Source organism: Macaca fascicularis, chromosome 14, assembly GCF_037993035.2.
Source record: "Macaca fascicularis isolate 582-1 chromosome 14, T2T-MFA8v1.1".
Classification (NCBI taxonomy): Eukaryota; Metazoa; Chordata; class Mammalia; order Primates; family Cercopithecidae; genus Macaca; species Macaca fascicularis.
In genome coordinates, this window is record NC_088388.1 from 7,514,703 (window position 1) to 7,531,008 (window position 16,306).

At 62.4% G+C, this 16,306-nt stretch overlaps 3 protein-coding genes across 27 annotated transcripts in view; 2 read left to right on the forward strand and 1 right to left on the reverse strand.

Annotated features, from left to right (window-relative positions):
• PC (pyruvate carboxylase) overlaps positions 1-16,306 on the forward strand; it is a 109,828-nt gene that overhangs the window by 88,584 nt on the left and 4,938 nt on the right. For all 25 annotated transcript variants that reach the window (XM_074013117.1, XM_074013116.1, XM_074013118.1 and 22 more), the window contains 3 exons: positions 1,025-1,143; positions 3,598-3,760; positions 6,010-6,192. In XM_074013117.1, coding sequence (XP_073869218.1) covers positions 1,025-1,143; positions 3,598-3,760; positions 6,010-6,192 — 465 coding nt within the window. The remainder of the gene's footprint in view (positions 1-1,024; positions 1,144-3,597; positions 3,761-6,009; positions 6,193-16,306) is intronic.
• Positions 9,464-12,847, reverse strand: LRFN4 (leucine rich repeat and fibronectin type III domain containing 4). The gene is made up of 3 exons (XM_045372190.2): positions 12,643-12,847; positions 10,846-12,204; positions 9,464-10,304 (listed from the first exon to the last, which is right to left on the reverse strand). Exons 2-3 carry the CDS (start codon positions 12,192-12,194, stop codon positions 9,746-9,748), a joined length of 1,908 nt encoding a protein of 635 aa, XP_045228125.2. The 5' UTR covers positions 12,195-12,204; positions 12,643-12,847; the 3' UTR covers positions 9,464-9,745.
• Positions 12,348-14,307, forward strand: LOC135967199 (uncharacterized). The gene is made up of 2 exons (XM_065529398.2): positions 12,348-13,783; positions 13,984-14,307. The coding sequence occupies exon 1, from the start codon at positions 12,445-12,447 to the stop codon at positions 13,780-13,782; it is 1,338 nt and encodes a 445-aa protein (XP_065385470.1). The 5' UTR covers positions 12,348-12,444; the 3' UTR covers position 13,783; positions 13,984-14,307.

Below are 16,306 nucleotides of genomic sequence, written 5' to 3' on the forward strand. Positions count from 1 at the left end.
GGAGAATGAGATTCCGTGGATTCTGTCAAGATTGAGGGCCATTATAAAGGCAGTCCTCCCTCACGTGCTTCGGTCTCCTACATCGTGTGTATTATGATCTGTTTCCTTGCTGTGCACCCTCTGCCCATCTCTGCTCTTCTGGGAGCTTTGGTCAGGGGGTCCTGGGCTGTGGAGGAGGCTGAGGTAAGCTATCTCCCACAGCAACCTGCCCTAGGCCTGGCCTGGAGAGCATCTGCTGTGGCCAGGCATGCAGCGGGGTCCTGCCCACTCTTCTTGCCCGGCCTATAGGCAGCGGAGGATGCTGTCACCTCCCCAGGCTGAAGGCCGGGATGTGCGCTCTGCAGCAAGGCCTCAGCCACAGCTAACGCGAGGCATTGACCAGGGTCACGTTTAGAGCTGAGGTTTGGTTTACCTCAGGAATCAGGTCTTATTCACTGGCTTATACTATTTCACATTCCATAACAGGTTTGAGGGAGGTGATTCAATCTGGTTTGTGGTTTTGATGGGGCCAAAAGTGAAACTGGAATTAGGGCTGAAACTTGAGTTAGAGTCATTATCTGTTGATACCTCTCAAGTGAATTTCTTTGGGTGGTGGTGGCCAGAGGTGACTGCGCAGTAGACTAGAAGGGGACTTTCTGAAAATACCTCCAAGCAGAAGCAGGTGCTGGGAGAAGCCTGGGTCTCCGGGTCTGAGTGGATGACACAGCCTTGGCGGGCAAGCCCTGGAGGCAGCAGGGCAAGGTGCCGAGACTGGGGTGGGCGGAGGCTTCTGCCCATGTCTCTTCCCAGATGAGCTGGGTGTAGCCATCTGTGGCTCCGGGAACCCTGGAACCCAGTGGACTACTTGGGGGACTGTCCAGGCCCGAGCCCTGGGGTCTGCCTGCCATCTTTGGGGGCAGGGTTTGCCGCAGTCCGTTCTTTTACGGAGCCAACCCAGTGGGTGGGATGGAATCCCTGTCCTGGGTCCAGTCACTTCGCCCAGGTCCTGCCTGTGCGCCCCCTGCTCACGCAGCTGCCCCCACAGGTGGGCTACGAGAACGCGGGCACCGTGGAGTTCCTGGTGGACAGGCATGGCAAGCACTACTTCATCGAGGTCAATTCCCGCCTGCAGGTGGAGCACACGGTCACGGAGGAGATCACCGAGTGAGTGCGGGCAGGCGGGTGGGCGGGGCAGGACGCGCGGCCTCTAGGTTTTGCATAAAGTGCAGGCGAAGTGGCTCCTGGGGGCAGCCAGGGGCTCACTCACTCCCCACATGGGTGGAGAGCAATGGGGATCCAGGTACTTAGTGTTTTAAAAGTCATTATTCTAAAAGCATTACATGGTTATTATAAAGATCAGCACAAAGGAGCAAATAAAAATGACTGACCGCCCTCCTGTCTGTCAGGACGCTGCCGATTGCTCAGGCCCAGGTGCTCCCATCTGTCAGGAGGAAAGCAAGGCTCAGAGACATTTGGAGAGCTGCTCGGGCTCACACAGCTGGCGCTGGAACCCAGGCCTCTCCGGTTGTCTTTGGTTTGCTGCTTTCCCGGTTTACTTGCTTTACTAGAGACATAGTTTAATGCAATTGAGATGTTTTATATAGAATTTTTATTCTACTTTTCAAATTTAATATTTGTTGAAGGCATTTCCCCAGGCCATAATTCTCTCTGAATACTTTTAGTGGCTGCGTACTATTCCGTCTTGCGTATATTTCTTAACTTACATAGTCCTCGATTGTTAGGCAATTAGGTTGTGTCTGGCTCTGGTGGTTATTAAGCGTGTCAGTTATCATGTGTGCCCGAATGTCTGGCTTCAGCTCTGAAGAGTTCTGAGGGTAAACCCTTCAACAGGATTATCTGATTGAAGGATAGGCAGCATCCCTCGGAACAGGCCTCTAGAGAGGTGGCACTACCATGCCCCCTGCAGGCACTGCGGATGACATTTTAAAAATGTGCCTGGTTTCTAAATGACAGTCACGATGGCCCTCGCCCCTTCAAGGTCTCTATTTTGAGCCATGTAATTTGTTGATGCTGGCTTTGGGCCAGCCCATCTCACTGTGGAGCGTCTCTGACCCCAGTTCTGCCCCCAGTCCCGACCCCACCTGAGACTGCGGATGCTGCTGGACTGGCTGCTGTGGCCTGCCAGGGGCATGGAGGCCCCTCCCTCTCCTTAGAAGCTTAGAGACAAGGCCAACACTTTAGCCCAGTGAGACTTTTCCCCCTCAAGCGGCTGTGAACTCGTTGGTCTTGGGTCTGTCTAGAGCATCCTATTAGGAATGGGAGTCTGTCTGCTCTGGAGCACGGCTTTGTGTCAGGCAGATTGGGGCTCAGGTGCTCTCAGGTCCTGAGCCACATGGAGCTTGGGTGAGCTCCAGCCTCTCTGACCCTCGAGCTCCTCCTCTGGTGGGAATGACAGGGCTCTCGGCGCACTGTGGTGGAGATGAAGCATGGGAGGAGCGCAGCCTGGCCCATGGCACTGAGTGGGAGCTATCTCTGCTGCGAAGTGGTCCGGCAGGCAGCAGGACCACGGGGAAATCCTGCCAGCGTAGGTTCCAGGCCGCCTGCACCACAAGCCTCAGTGGCAATACATGTAAAACCTTGAGTGTTTTTTTTTCTCTCTGTTGCCCAGGCTGGAGTGCAGTGGTGCCATCTCAGCTCACTGCAACCTCTGCCTCCTGGGTTCAAGTGATTCTCCTGCCTCAGCCTCCCAAGTGGCTGGGATTACAGCGTGCACCACCAGGCCTAATTTTTGTATTTTTAGTAGAGACAGGGTTTCACCATGTTGGCCAGGATGGTCTTGAAGGCCTGGCCTCGTGTGATCCACCCACCTTGGCCTCCCAAAGTGCTGGGATTACAGGCATGAGCCGTGGTGCCTGGTCTGTTTTTTTTGTTTGTTTGTTTTTTTAAACAGCTGTTCCACTTGGACTTGTGACTGCCCTTAGGAGCAGTAAGGCTGAGCTTGGAAAACCCTGCAGCGCTGGGGAAGCTTGCACTCTCCAAGCATCTCTAGGGGGTTTTGGGCACAAGCCCAGCGGGAAAACAGGCCCCAGAAAGACAGGTCCTGACCCAGCACCCACTGTGCAGCCCTCTCACAGCTGTGGTTGCCGTTTCGAGGAGCCCAGCCTTCACAGCACCTGTTCTCTTGCACACTGCCCCCCTCACAGCCACCCACACAGCACAGCACATATGGCCCCAAGAAGGAGCTATCCTGGCCCTCTGACCTGGAGATCTGCTGAGGCTTCACATCTAGGCTTTACCAAAGGGGTGTTTAGGGGAGTAGGGAAAACAGACCTTAAGGAAGAAGGAGGCAGAGTACTGGGAGGAGCTGCGTGGACGGCGTCTTGAGTCAGGGGTGCGGGAGCAGGTGGTCCTGGTATTTCAGCGGGCCCTCTCCAGCTGCCAGGCACAGTGTAGTTTAGTCTGCTCCTGGTGGGAGCAGGGCAGGGGGCTGTGGAGCCACTGGCTGGGAGGAGCTGGTTGTTCAGGCTGGCCCAGAGCTATGGGCAGGGGTCGCACTGTGTGTGGACGCCCCCCTAGCTGCAGTGCCCCTCATCCATCCCCCGCCTCATGTTCCCCTTCTTCTCCTGTCCTCTCCTCGCTCCTCCCCATGCCCCACAGTGTAGACCTGGTCCATGCTCAGATCCACGTGGCTGAAGGCAGGAGCCTACCCGACCTGGGCCTGCGGCAGGAGAACATCCGCATCAACGGCTGTGCCATCCAGTGCCGGGTCACCACCGAGGACCCCGCGCGCAGCTTCCAGCCGGACACTGGCCGCATTGAGGTGGGCAGCGCTCGAGCAGAGGGAGATGCCAGCTCCCCTGTGCACAGGTTCTACCCGGTGCCTGGGGCTGCAGCGCCAAGTTGCCACAGCCCGGCAGTTAGGGAGGACCCGCATGTGGGCTCTGAATTGGGCGTAGAGTACACGGAGGCAGGCAGTGCCTGGAGGAGGGGCGGTGCCTCCCAGGGGAAGAGACCACCGGGCATCCAGGCCAGGAGGAAGTCATGAGGGCGGGAGCGCGGAGCAGGCCAGCTTGCTGGAGCAAAACGCAGGGACCCAGACACAAAGCCAGCCCCTGACCCTCCAGCTCCCACAGGAGCCCCACGCCTTGCTGCCCAAGCTCCATCTCCCATCTGAGGGAGGGGCCAGCAAGGCAGGACCTGGGGGTGGGGGCAGCAAAGGACTGGGCCCAGAGGTCCCAATGGAGTCTTAGCCGAGCTCAGGGACCCATCAAGGATGGGTGAGGGAGTCGGAGATGGCGGCACAGGAGGGAGACGAAGAGGCGGATTCAGGGCTGTGAGACGGCGGCCTTGGTGGCGGGAGAGAGCTGGCGTCAGGGGCGCTGAGGCAGCCCGGGGCAGGCTCCTCAGCACAACAAGACTGGTGCCTTCTCCAGGAGGGCTCCCTGTACCTTCCCTCCTCTCAGCACTGGGACCCAGTCATTGACCTCCGAATCCCATCTCCCCAGCCTCTGGTCCCAGCTGTCGGCAGGAGCCCTGTGGCCTACTCAGTGCCTGTTCCCAGCCCTGCACGTGCTACCAGCACCTTGCCAGCTGTGCTGGGGACTTGCTCCCTATCCAGGGGCCTGAGCCCCAAAGGAGGCAAGACACTGATGGAGCTCCAGCTCTGCTCAAGAGTCCAGGGCAGAGGCCCCCGGGCTTGTGTAGGGGCGGTGAGGGGAGCAAGGATGAATATGGGCCAGGCTCTGGGCTTCTGAGACAGGGGAGGCTGGGGAGGCTGGGGGTAGGAACCAGAGCTCTCTGGATTCTGGAAGCAGCAGAGCTTGTGGCTTCAGCAGGGAGCTGGCCGCCTGCATTCTGTTTCTGGAGGAATCTGTAGGCGGGGGCAGCCCCAGGCTGAGTACTGTCCGGCAGCCCCTGACTTCTCTGCCTCCCTCCATCCCCACTTCCAAGGCCTGGCTCTTCAGAGCCTGCCTCACCACAGAATATTTTTAGCCGACAGTTCCTGCTCTCAGCTGAGTGTTCACCCTTAAATATTTTATTAAGTTCCTTTTTATTGAACACAGGCCTCTACCCCTGAGAAGCGGAAATGGGCAGTGGGTGTCCCGAGTCCCTCTGGGTGGTCCCCCTACTTCCCTTCTTCCTTACCTGGGCCTGACGGGTCCCCCACCTCTGGGGAGCCTTTCTCTGCAGGAGTCATTCAGGCGGCACGAGCCACCTGTGTGTGTGAGTGTTGGCGCCTCTGTCTCCTGCTCTCCGCTGCCCCTCCCGTCGCTGTCTGGCCCTGGCCCTGGCCCTGGCCCTGTCCTGCTGCCCCGCTGCCCTCTCCTCGCCCTTGGATTGCTTCCCTGCTGGGTGTGGACCCTTGGGCAGGCGCTCTCCTGCCTCTGGCACTTTCCCTTCGTTTCCTCTCCCACTTCCTCCTCGTTGCCTCCTCTCCCTCCCTTCCTCCCATCCTCCCTTCTGGAAGGAAAGGAAAGGAAGGGAGCGTGGGTGGATGTTGAGGCCTTCCCCACCACCCTGTTAGAAACAAAAACAAACCCCCTGGTCCGCCTCACCTCTTGCCTCACACGTTGTCCTCCGGGGGCCCTGTTGCCGGCCTGCGCTTCCCCTTGCTGTCTGGGAGTCCATGGTGAGGCCCTTTAGTGGCTGGGTCAGCAGACCTCGATCCGTGCTGTGGAACAAACACATGGACACGTGGATGAGTCTGAAAGGCCAGAAGGTTGCTCAGGCAGGTGCAGCAGGTCCATGGGAATAGAGGCAGGGCCGGCCCCTGCCTGCCCAGGCCCCTCTTCCGCTCCCCGGCAGGCATTCCCTTCCTCCTCTGCCCCCTCCCAGCTCCTCACAGGGAGCCAGCAGCAGTGACTGTGGCACATAGAGAAGAGACGCACTCCTGGGTTTGGTGGCAGAAACAGAGCAAAACCTGACCAGCCAGAGCTGGGGTTCACCTGTGGACACTGCACGCTCAGCTCTCAGCAGCTGCCAGGCGCACACCTGGCCAGCCTCGGGATGGGTGGGGCCTTTTCGACTGCAGTTTCTGGCGCAGGCCCTCACGCCTCACCCTTCCCACAGGTGTTCCGGAGTGGAGAGGGCATGGGCATCCGCCTGGATAATGCTTCCGCCTTCCAAGGAGCCATCATCTCGCCCCACTATGACTCCCTGCTGGTCAAAGTCATCGCCCACGGCAAAGACCACCCCACAGCCGCCACCAAGATGAGCAGAGCCCTTGCGGAGTTCCGCGTCCGAGGTGTGAAGGTGAGAGCTGCAGCCCCTGCCTGCCTTTGCTCCCAGCCCTTGGAGGGTCCCCTAGCCGTTCACCTCCCCACCAAGGGCCCGGCACATGGTCTCACCTCAGCCTTGCCCCTGACTGATGGGTCGAGGTCAGTGGCTCTCCCCAGCTGCAGCTGCGTGCCAGACTCCAGCTGTTTGCAGACTCTGCGGGCACCTGGGCACCCCACTGCAGGAGTCCCTGCGAGTGGCCTGGCCGGAGCTCTTCCTCACACACCTCCTGTCTAACCTTGTTCCAGGAAGACCCACACTGCTTCCTGCCCCTCTGGGGTGAGAATCACCTGGAATGTGTGTTAAATATCATCAGGCCTCCCTTCTGGAAATCCTGATCCCACAGGTTTGGGTAAAGGCCCCAGAACCTGTGTTTTGAACAAGTTCCCCAGATAATAATTTTTTTTTTTTTTGAAATGGAGTCTCGCTCTGTCACCCAAGCTAGAATGCAGTGGCGTGATCTTGGCTCACTGCAACCTCTGCCTCCTGGGTTCAAGCAATTCTCCTGCCTCAGCCTCCCAAGTAGCTGGGAATACAGGCACCCACCGCCATGCCTAGCTAATTTTTGTATTTTTAGTAGAGACAGGGTTTTATCACGTTGGCCAGGCTGGTCTCAAACACCTGATCTCAGATGTTCTGCCCGCCTCGACCTCCCAAAGTGCTGAGATTACAGGTGTAAGCCACTGTGCCTGGCCTCCCAGATAATTCTTAATTTCTGGAAAATGTGGATCCCCACCCCGGGCAAGAGCCCAAGCCGTGTAGAAATGGTCACTTTGCGCCGAGTCAGGCCCCCGCCAGCCCCCTGCTCTCCTCACCTGGCCTGGTGCACACAGTGTTGGGTGCGTCGGGGCAGCTGAGGGCAGGGGCGCAGCCAGAGACATGAGCAGGAGGCTTAGGAGGCAAAGCACCCAGCCCTTGGTGGGCTGGCAGCTCAGCTTAGCTTTGGGTGGCCTTGGTGGGTACCCTGCCTGGCATGAGGACCCTAAATGGGTATTTAGGATCCAAAGAGCCCTTTGCTGGGCTCTGTTACTGGTATCTGTAGCTAGAGAGGAATCCACAGCCAACAAATGCTGCCTCGGCCTTTGAAGCCAGCACGTGTCCCGTGGGTGCTACCGTCAGTGTCACGGCAAGAAGAGCCGGAGGACAGGGGCTCTGGCCCTCAGCCCCTGTGGGAGTTACCACCCCATCTTCTTGGGGGTCCCCACAGGGTGGACTGTCCTGGGCACTGGCACCAGCCCCTCTGCTTTGGCCTCGCGTCCTCCTTGCAGCTTCTTCCAGCCCTTCCTGTTGTTGAGGCGCAGCTGGTGGGCAGGTCGGGGGGCATGTGGGCCGTGCTGTCCCTTCAGGGTCCTGCGGTCGCTCCTTACATGTCCACATGGCTGGTTGGTCACAAGAGCCCCTGGAGGCTTCTGGGCCCATGCCTGTGTGTGGCCAGCCTGTCTCCCAGCCTGAGAGGAAGCAGCGCGCTTCCTAGAGACCAGGGAGTGTTACCCTTCCGTGGGGAGCCTCTCAGCCTCCCTGTTGCGGGTCCCTGTCGTGCACACAGGCAGAGGTGTGTTGCAACATCAGCTGCTGACATCACGCGCTCCCCCTGCACTTTGCTGCGGCTCCTGGTGTCCTGGTGGGGATGTCCTGCAGCTGCTTCAGTGTTGAGGGGATCTATGGTCATGCGCAGGGGTGACCCAGGCCATCCCCCTCGCCTGCCCCTGCCCGTTGCTCTGATGGTCCTGGCTGGCTCCCAGGGTTGTGCCCCAGTTCCTCTGCTCCCTTCTCACCCTCAGCAGCTCCCCATGTGCCAAAATGGTCCCTGGGCCATAGGACCTTGTGCCTGCACTGCACCCTGGAGGGCCTGGAAAGATCCTCCTCCTCAGACCGTCCTCCGCCCCCCAGGTGGAGAAAAGGGCACTAGAGCCTGTGACCACGGGGCCAGCAGCAGGATAAGTGTCTCTGGTGTCTGGGGGTGCTAAGTCCTCCCCAAACGTGCACTGAGACCAGGCCGCTGGTTGTAGCCGCCCCCTGAGCCTCATGCTAGTGCCTAGCATGGCAGCCCTGGCCCTCCTGTCCCTTTGCTGTCCATGCCCACCCACGCTGTCCCGTGCCCCCGCCCACTCCTCCATGGCGTTCGCGCCCCACAACCTTCTCTGTCGAGGACCTTGCTCCCATTCATCTAAACCAGGCTCTCGAAGCCCACCTCTAGCTGCATGTTCTGGGGCTGGGAAGGCAGGCACACGCATGTGAGCCAGGTCCGTGCACACATGAACACACATGTACGCCTTACAGCACCTGCCTCACCTTGGCTGCCCGGCGGTAGTGCCTTGGCCCTCACACAGAAAACACCAGGGAGTCTGTGCAGCGTGTTCGCCGTGGCCTGGGGTGCCAGGGCTGCCTTCTGAGTTCTCATACAGCACCTGGGGGAGCCTGACCCTATGCAGGGCTGAGGGCCACGTCTGCCCATGCCCCCTAGCCAGTGCCTAGAAGCAAATCGTTCAGGAGGCTGCAGGGGCTGGGCCAGGTCAGAGGCTGCCCGGGCCTGGCCAGGGGTCCCAGCAGAGGAAGCAGAGCAGGGCTTGTGTGCCCATCTGGCTGCCTCCCTGCAGCGAGGGAGGGCAAAGGCCGCCTTCCCTGGAAGGCCCAGATCACATCTGAGCTGGGAGCTGCCGTCCCACTCGGACCCACAGTTCTGACAGGAACCTTCCAGAGGATCGTGGGCTGATGGCAGGGCAGTGGGGTTCCCTGCTCTTCCTTTGGGATGGCATTTTGCCAGTCCACAAGATGCCCTGGGAGGTGGCAGACACAGCTGTCAGCACTGGGAGCCATGAGAACTTTTCACTGTACGCTCAGCCCAGGTCCCTTCTCCCAGAAGGGCTGCACTGTCCCCCACCTCCTTCTGCTGTTTAGTCCAGTCCTGTGTCTGTCCTGCAACCCCTGAAGCGCCATGGGGAAGGCGCTCACGTGTGCTCCCCAGGCTCTACACTGGACACCACGTCCTGGCCCCACCTGGCAGGAAGGGGCGTTCTTTGCACTTACAGGCGAGGGGAGACCGCCTGCCCAAGCCCATGCTCCTGCAGGCCAGACACACCAGGCACAGCCCTGGGCCGCCCCCATGGACAGGAAGCCGGGAGGCCCGAGGCTGCTGTGGCTGCCCCCACAGGGCCCGGGAGCCCCTCCCTTGTCTGTGTGCTACCACTGGCCTGTGTCCCATCTTCCCGTCTTGGGGGACCTAGCCAGACAAGACCAGAGACTAGCATTGAGGTGTCCCCAACAATTTTATTATAAATAAAAACAAGACTCCCAATTGGTGGCTGCAGCCCCTGCCTTGGTGGCTGTGAGCACCTGTTGGAGGGACCTGCCCCTTACTCTGGTCTGGAGGCCAGAACCGAGGAAAGGGCTCCCTGCCCCGCCAAGCACACAGGGGAGCCTGAGGTACCGAGAGTAAAAACCAGGGAGGGACTCCCAGGCCAGGTGGCCGCCCTGGGCCCTCTGCCCCACGAGGCTCATCCCTTGGAGCACACAGGAAGCTGCCCGTGCATCACACCACACTCTCTTCCAGCCGCTCGGCGCTGCCTCCTACCCCCCGGCACCCTGCCCCGAGCAGCCCTCCGTGCACAGAGTGGCTCCGTCGGGCCCAGGCTCCCCCCAGGCGCCTGGCGTAACCGTAGCACCCGGCGTCTCCCAGGTCCAGAGAGCAGCTGCGCTGCGGCCGGGGCGGGGGGCTCCGTGGCGGGTGGGCCTTGGGTGTGGGGCTGGGGCCTCCATTGGTCTGGGACTGGACGTGGCTGAGCTTGAGGGGGAGGCGGCCATTCCCAGCCCCCCGGCCCCGAACCAGCAAGGCCACAGTGAAGACCAGTAAGGCAGCCACCAGCACACCCCCCACGGCCACGGTCAGGGTCCCGCCCAGCACGTGGGCCTGCAGGGCGTGGCACAGGGGTGAGGCTGGCAGCGTGGAGAAATGGGCACAGCCCAGCAGCCTGGTGGCCGTGAGGTCGGAGGGCCCAGCGGCCGGTGACAAGGCCAGCAGGCAGAGGTCATAGTCAGCGCCGGGGACCAGGTGCTTCAGCAGGAAGTGGTGGCTGGAGGCTGGGACTATCCTGCAGGCAAGGGCAGGTGGTCAGAGCTGGGGGCTGGGGTCTAGCTCCATCCTCACCTCCCCGCTCCCGTGCTCCCAGCTTCAAACACCCCTCCCCCGGGGGCCACTCGGGCTCTTGCATTCACTCAGGAAGGCAAACAGGCTCAAGAGTGTGGCCAGGAGATGGGTGTGTGCACTGGCACAGGACCCAGGCAAGCGAGGGGGATGGGGTGGGGGGATGGCACCAGCAGGGCAGAAATAACGCGTGCGGGCGCGGGCCATGTGCTTCAGACAGACCCAACCGCCACCTGCTGCCGGAGGAGGCCTGCACAGCTCAGTGACACCTGGGACATCTCATGGGGTGGGGTCCTCCTGCCACCCCTTGAGCTCCAGCCCCTCAGGCAGCCAGGCCAGGCCACTGCTCCTCCAAGAGTCCAGCAGCCATGGTCTGGGAGCGGTTTTCAGCCCCAGAGAGAGGAGGAGCGAAAGCAAAGCCTTGTGGGGAGCAGAGGGCGGAGGGAGGGCACCAGGAGTGCAGCCGGGTGTGGGGCGCATGTTCTCACCGGTAGATGAGCGTCTCATCCTCGCTGCTGTTGTACTGGATTTGGAACATCCACACTGGGTCTGCTGGCCGCCCAGGACCCCAGCTCACCAACCCTGACGTGGCGGTCACCTCTGTCACCTGCACGGCTGGCTCAGACTCCAGCGTCCCCTCACCCTCGGCAGCAGTGCGAGCCGAGGCGGCGATGTCCGAGGGCCCGGGGCGGCCCCCCTCAGCGCTGGTGTTCCCACCGTGGGGCAAGGCCAGGACCCGCAGTTCTACTCGGGCCGTGGCCTCACCAGCAGGGTTGGTGGCGATGCAGGTGTAGCCCCCAGCATCCCCAGCGCCAGTCACCCCAATCTCTAAGGTCCCGTTGGGGAAAGCCCGGGCTCGGGAGGAGTTGCCAACCAACCGGTCATCAGGACCAACCCAGTGCATGGTGGGCGCGGGGTCACCCAGGGCCCGGCACCGCAGCGTGGCCCGCTGGCCTTCCAGCACCCAGAGGCGCTGCGTGTGGCGGGCAATGAGGGGCGGCTCGCAGGAGAACTCGCCCTCAGGCACTGCCCAGAAGTAGCGGCCGGCCAGGCCGGGCGGGGAGGCGCAGGTCTCCAGGTCGTCCGGCCGCGCCAGCCGCCGCAGCCACAGCAGCTCACAGTTGCAGTGCAGGGGGTTCCCGCTGAAGCTCAGCACCAGGGGGGCGGGAGAAGCCTCTGCGTCACGCCCACGAGAGAAGAGCGGATCCGGAGCCAGCGTGGCCAGGCGGTTGGAGGTGAGGTCCAGGCGGGAGAGCTGACCGAGCTGGGCGAAGGCGCCTGGGGGCAGTGCATCAATGAGGTTATGGTCCAGGTTGAGGGTGTGCAGGGCAGGCATGGCGCCGATGCCGGCCCAGGGCACCTGCCGGAGGTTGTTGTAGGACAGGTCCAGGTCCTCCAGGCTCTCGAGGAAGTCGTCAAAGGCTCCTGGCGCGATGCGTCCCAGCTGGTTGCCGCTGAGGATGAGGTGCTGCAGGTTGACGGGGCCCCGAAGGCTGCCTGTACCCAGCTCCACCAGCCTGTTGCCATCCAGGTGCAGGGAACGAAGGCTCTCGAGGTCCCCAAAGGCGCGGGCCCCAATGCGGGTGATGGCATTACGCGACAGCGTCAGGTCCACCAGCCCTGTCATGTTGCGGAAGTCAGGGGGCCCCAGGGCCTGGATAAAGTTGTCAGCCAGTCGCAGCTCCACTGTGCGCCGGTCCACGTTGGGCGGCACAAACAGCAGGCCTCGGTGGGCACAAAGGGTGCTGAGCGACTCGGACAGGTTCTGGCAGACGCAGGGCAGCGGGCAGGCGGCCGCTCCACTGGCCAGCAGCAGCAGCAGGAGCGGCGGGGCCATGGTGAGCGCCCTGTAGGGAAGGGCCACAGCCCGGGCACAGGTGGGGCTGGTGCAGGTGCCCACTTGGGCCCAGGACAGTCCCAGAAGCCAGCTTCTGTGAGCCTGGCCCGGGGAGGGGCTGGGTCAGAGGCCCAAGAGGGCCGCCAGGGATGAGGGAAGGTTGGGGCCTGCAGGGCCAGGCCCCCCAGAGCAAAGGTCACATTTCCCAAGCAGTTAAGGGGGAGTCCAGGCGCTGGGCACAAGGTGAGACATGAGGCAGGAAGCGGAGGAGGACGGAGAGCAGGGAGGGTCCCGGAACTTCCTTTCCCAGGCGTTCCCAGGAATCGCCAGCCCCCTCCCCCCTCCGCGCCATCCCCTCCCCCGCCAGAGAAGGCGCCCCCCGAACCTCCCGTGGAGTCCGTGTCCCCACCCAGGCCGGCCCCCGCGCTGCGCCCGGCGGCCCCCTCACCTGGTGTCCGTCGCTCAGGGGGCGCGGGCCGGCCTCCCTGCGAGCCCGGCCGGCCCCCGCCGACTCCTGGCCGCTCTCCCGCGGGGGCGAGGCCCGGGGATGACCGGCCGCCCGCCGCCCACCCTCGGGCCCATGGCGCTCGGGCCCGCGGCCCCGGCTCGCTCGGTTCCCGGCACCTTTTCCCAGCGCGGTTCGCGGTGGCGGCGGCGACAGGCGAGCGGGTGCGCGCCGGCGGGCGCGCGCGCCGTGGACACGCACGTGGAGGGCGGACGGGGAGGGGCGCGCGGGGATCCACCCGGGCCCGGGCCGGCTCCCGAGGTCACGGGGACACGCGGCTGCTGCAGCGCCCACGGGTGGCACCCAGTCACGCCCGAGGCCCAGGCCGGCGCGGGCCCGCCGCGCTGCCCCCCGGCGCTGCCGCAGCGCACTCACCCTGGCACAGGCGCGCGCGCCCCCGGCCACCCTGGCGCCCCGGCATCCTGCACCGCACGGGCGCCCGCCGCCGCGGCGCGAACCTCACTCTGCAGACAGCCAGACAAAGCGCCTGCTCGCGGACCCCTTCACCATCTCCCGGAGACGGGAGTCTTTGTCACATGTCGCTGGGCACCCTCCCCAGCACACCCACACATGCCCACACACCCACACGTCCCTGCACCCACGGGCAGGGCCGAGCGCAAACCCGCACTGTTGCTGGGACCCTCGCGTTCACAGACACACGCTGAAGGTCATAACCGTTCTGCATCACCGAGTCACGTGGAGGGTCCCCAACCGGCACGGGGTTCGGCCGTGGGGGGGCTGGGGCGGCCCCACTGGCAAGGCTGCTGCGGGGTGGGGCCGAGAGGGCTCGGCCTCTGGGCAGGCGCCCCGCCCCCGCCGCCCCGCCCTGTCTCTGCTGCCTCTCCCTCCCTCCCCAGCTGCCCCGCCCGCCCTGCCGGCCAGGCGTTCCGAGCCAACCGGCCTCCGCCTCGGGCCGGATTGGTCTGCGCGGCGCGGCTTCGCAACGGCCGGGGGCACGCAGTGGGAAGCTGTGCGTCCTCGCAGCGCTTTCAGCCCCTCCTTCCCGCTCTGTCCCCGCCGGGCCATTTTCCTGGAAGAGCGGCTCGGAACCAGCTGGGCTCAGAGAAAGGGCTCCCGGCGTGAGGTGGGGGAGGTTCCTTGCTTCCTGGTGGAGAAAGCTGGGGCTTGGGGGGCTTGGGTGGCTCGGCGAGCCTGGTCTCCTTCCAGCTGCCCGCCACCACCAGCGGTCTGGCCAGTTGGGAAACAGGGGAAGTCACCACCTCCCCGTGTCTCCTGGTCCTTAGGCCACCTAAACCTCAGCCATCCTCGTTCTCCTCCCTCCAGCCCTGATCCCCATGGACCAGGTGGCAGGAAACTCGGGGAAACCCAAGATTGGAATTCTGATCCCGCCGGCACAGCAGTGTAGTCCTGGGCACGTTACCCGACCACTGAAAACAAGTTCCTCCTGTAGGTCAGGAGAGATGGATGGTACATACTTTAAGCATTTCCTAGGGGCGAGAGGGGAGGACAGCTGCAGCTTGTGAGGGGCTTATGGGCAGCCGGAAGCCATTCTCACTGTCACCACTCACTGGGCCTCGGCTGTGGCATTTGTAAAATGAGGGGGATTCAGTCGTGGTGCAGGTCAACTCTGATGTGCAGTGGCACCAGGTATGGCTTTGTTCCTCTTCTCCCCATCAAAAATGTTTTCCACCGGGCGCAGTAGCTCATGCCTGTAATCCCAGCACTTTGGGAGGCCGAGGCGGGTGGATCACTTGAGGCCTGGAGTTCGAGACCAGCCTGGCCAACATGGCAAAACCCGTCTATATTAAAAATACAAAAATTAGTTGGGCGTGGTAGTGCACGTCTGTCAGGATGAGGCACGATAATCGCATGGACCAGGGAGCCAGAGGTTGCAGTGAGCTGAGATTGCACCACTGCACTCCAGCCTAGGCGACACACTGTGTCTCCAAAAAAAAAAAAAGTTTTAATTCACTCTAAATATAGATGTTTACCAGCATCCACCATGGCCGCCCAGTGCTGGGAGCTGAGCTGATCAGGAACCGGATGGGCCTGGTTCCAGCCCCCATAGAGCTTACAGAACAGAGGAGAGGATGGGCAGCCCGCCAGTCACAAAGGGGAGACGTCTACAAAAGGGAGACGCAGTGTGGGAAAGGGAGGCCTCCAAGGGTCCTTCTCACCATGTGCAATCTGGGCTCTTTGGATGGTTTCATTAGCTGCCTCCCTTCTCCAGTGCCATGCCTTGGCCCAGCTGAAATGTCAGCATCTCTTCAGGAGAGGCAGGGGCAAGGCTCAAGGGCAGACAGGTGCGGCACTGCTGGCAGGGCCCCACTCTGTGTTGGGCACCTGACATGCTGGGGGGAGGCACCTTTCCTACAGGCCTCCAGGTGATGGGAGCCCAAGAGGAGAGGGCGAGCTCAGAGAGGTCCAGGTGGCCTTGAGTCCCTGTCGAAGGTGCCAACAGGGATCATGAATAAGTGACGCATGGAGATGTTTTCTCTGAGGTGGAAGCCAGGGCTGTCGCTACACGGCCACAGGCCATGCTTTCACAGGCCTTGGAGCACCTCTCACAGTGCTGGCCCCCATGTCCCCATGTGGCCGTTTAAGTCATACTCGCCCTGGCCCAGCCTCATGTTGTCACCCAGCCATTTAATGAGTGGCACCGAGGGCCCCTGTGCACAAAGCACACTGACACATGCCCCAGGCAGCGCCCTGCCCCCAAAGGGTTCCCGGGCAGACGAGCAGGTGAAGCCGAAGGGTGTGCTTGCCCACGGGCGTTCCTCAGGGGCCTGCTGGAAAGGTGAGCATCAGCTCTGCCGAGGTGTGAGGCCAGGACGAAGGCCTTTGAGTTCAGAAGTTCAAGGAGAGCTTCCCAGGCAGGTGCAAAGGCGTGGAGCGCGAGGCAAGTGTGATGTGGCTGGAGGTGGCCATGATGAGAAAGGCGGTGGAGGGTGTGGCCTGGAGATGGAGAAGAGGTCACAGGGTCCCGAAATGGCTGTGGTCGAATCCTCTGGGTTGACCAGTGGCATGGAGGAGCGGGTGGTGAGGGTGAGGGGATGCAGGTTTTGGTAACTGGGGGGACAGTGGGGCACCCACTGGGCACAGGAGGACGGGTGCACAGGCAGGAGCCTGACCGTGGACTTGCTGAACTTATGTGATGGGTGAACAAGGAAGGGCCCGGGAGGCAGTTGCACCTCTGGGTCTTGCCCTGGAGGCAGAGCCTGTCACTGGTGCTGCAGCCCCGGGACGGGGCCTTCTGGTAGCTTGTGATGTGTGAGGAGCCGGGGAAGAAGAGGACAGGAGAGCAAGATGGCTTGGAAGCCCAGGGAACGAGCAGCAAGGTGGAAGCGCACCCGCTGGACTCAGCTAGGAGGAGTGACTGAGTGAGAGTGCCAGAGTGTGGTCTGTTGCGGGCAGAGCCCTCTTTCGGGAAGCGTGGGCAGGGGGTTGAGGGTGACTGCTGTGGGCCACGCTGCTGGAAGAAAGGCTGAGCCTGTTCTAGGCTGCCGGGAGGCAGGAGGGGTGGCCTTCAGCACATGCTTCGGGGTAAGCAAGTATGGAGGGAGCAGGCCCACCCCCTGACAGCTTAGGGGACTCTGCCGGAGTAAGGGGAGGGCTGAGGGATGGGGAAGTGGGCCTCTGCAGTGAG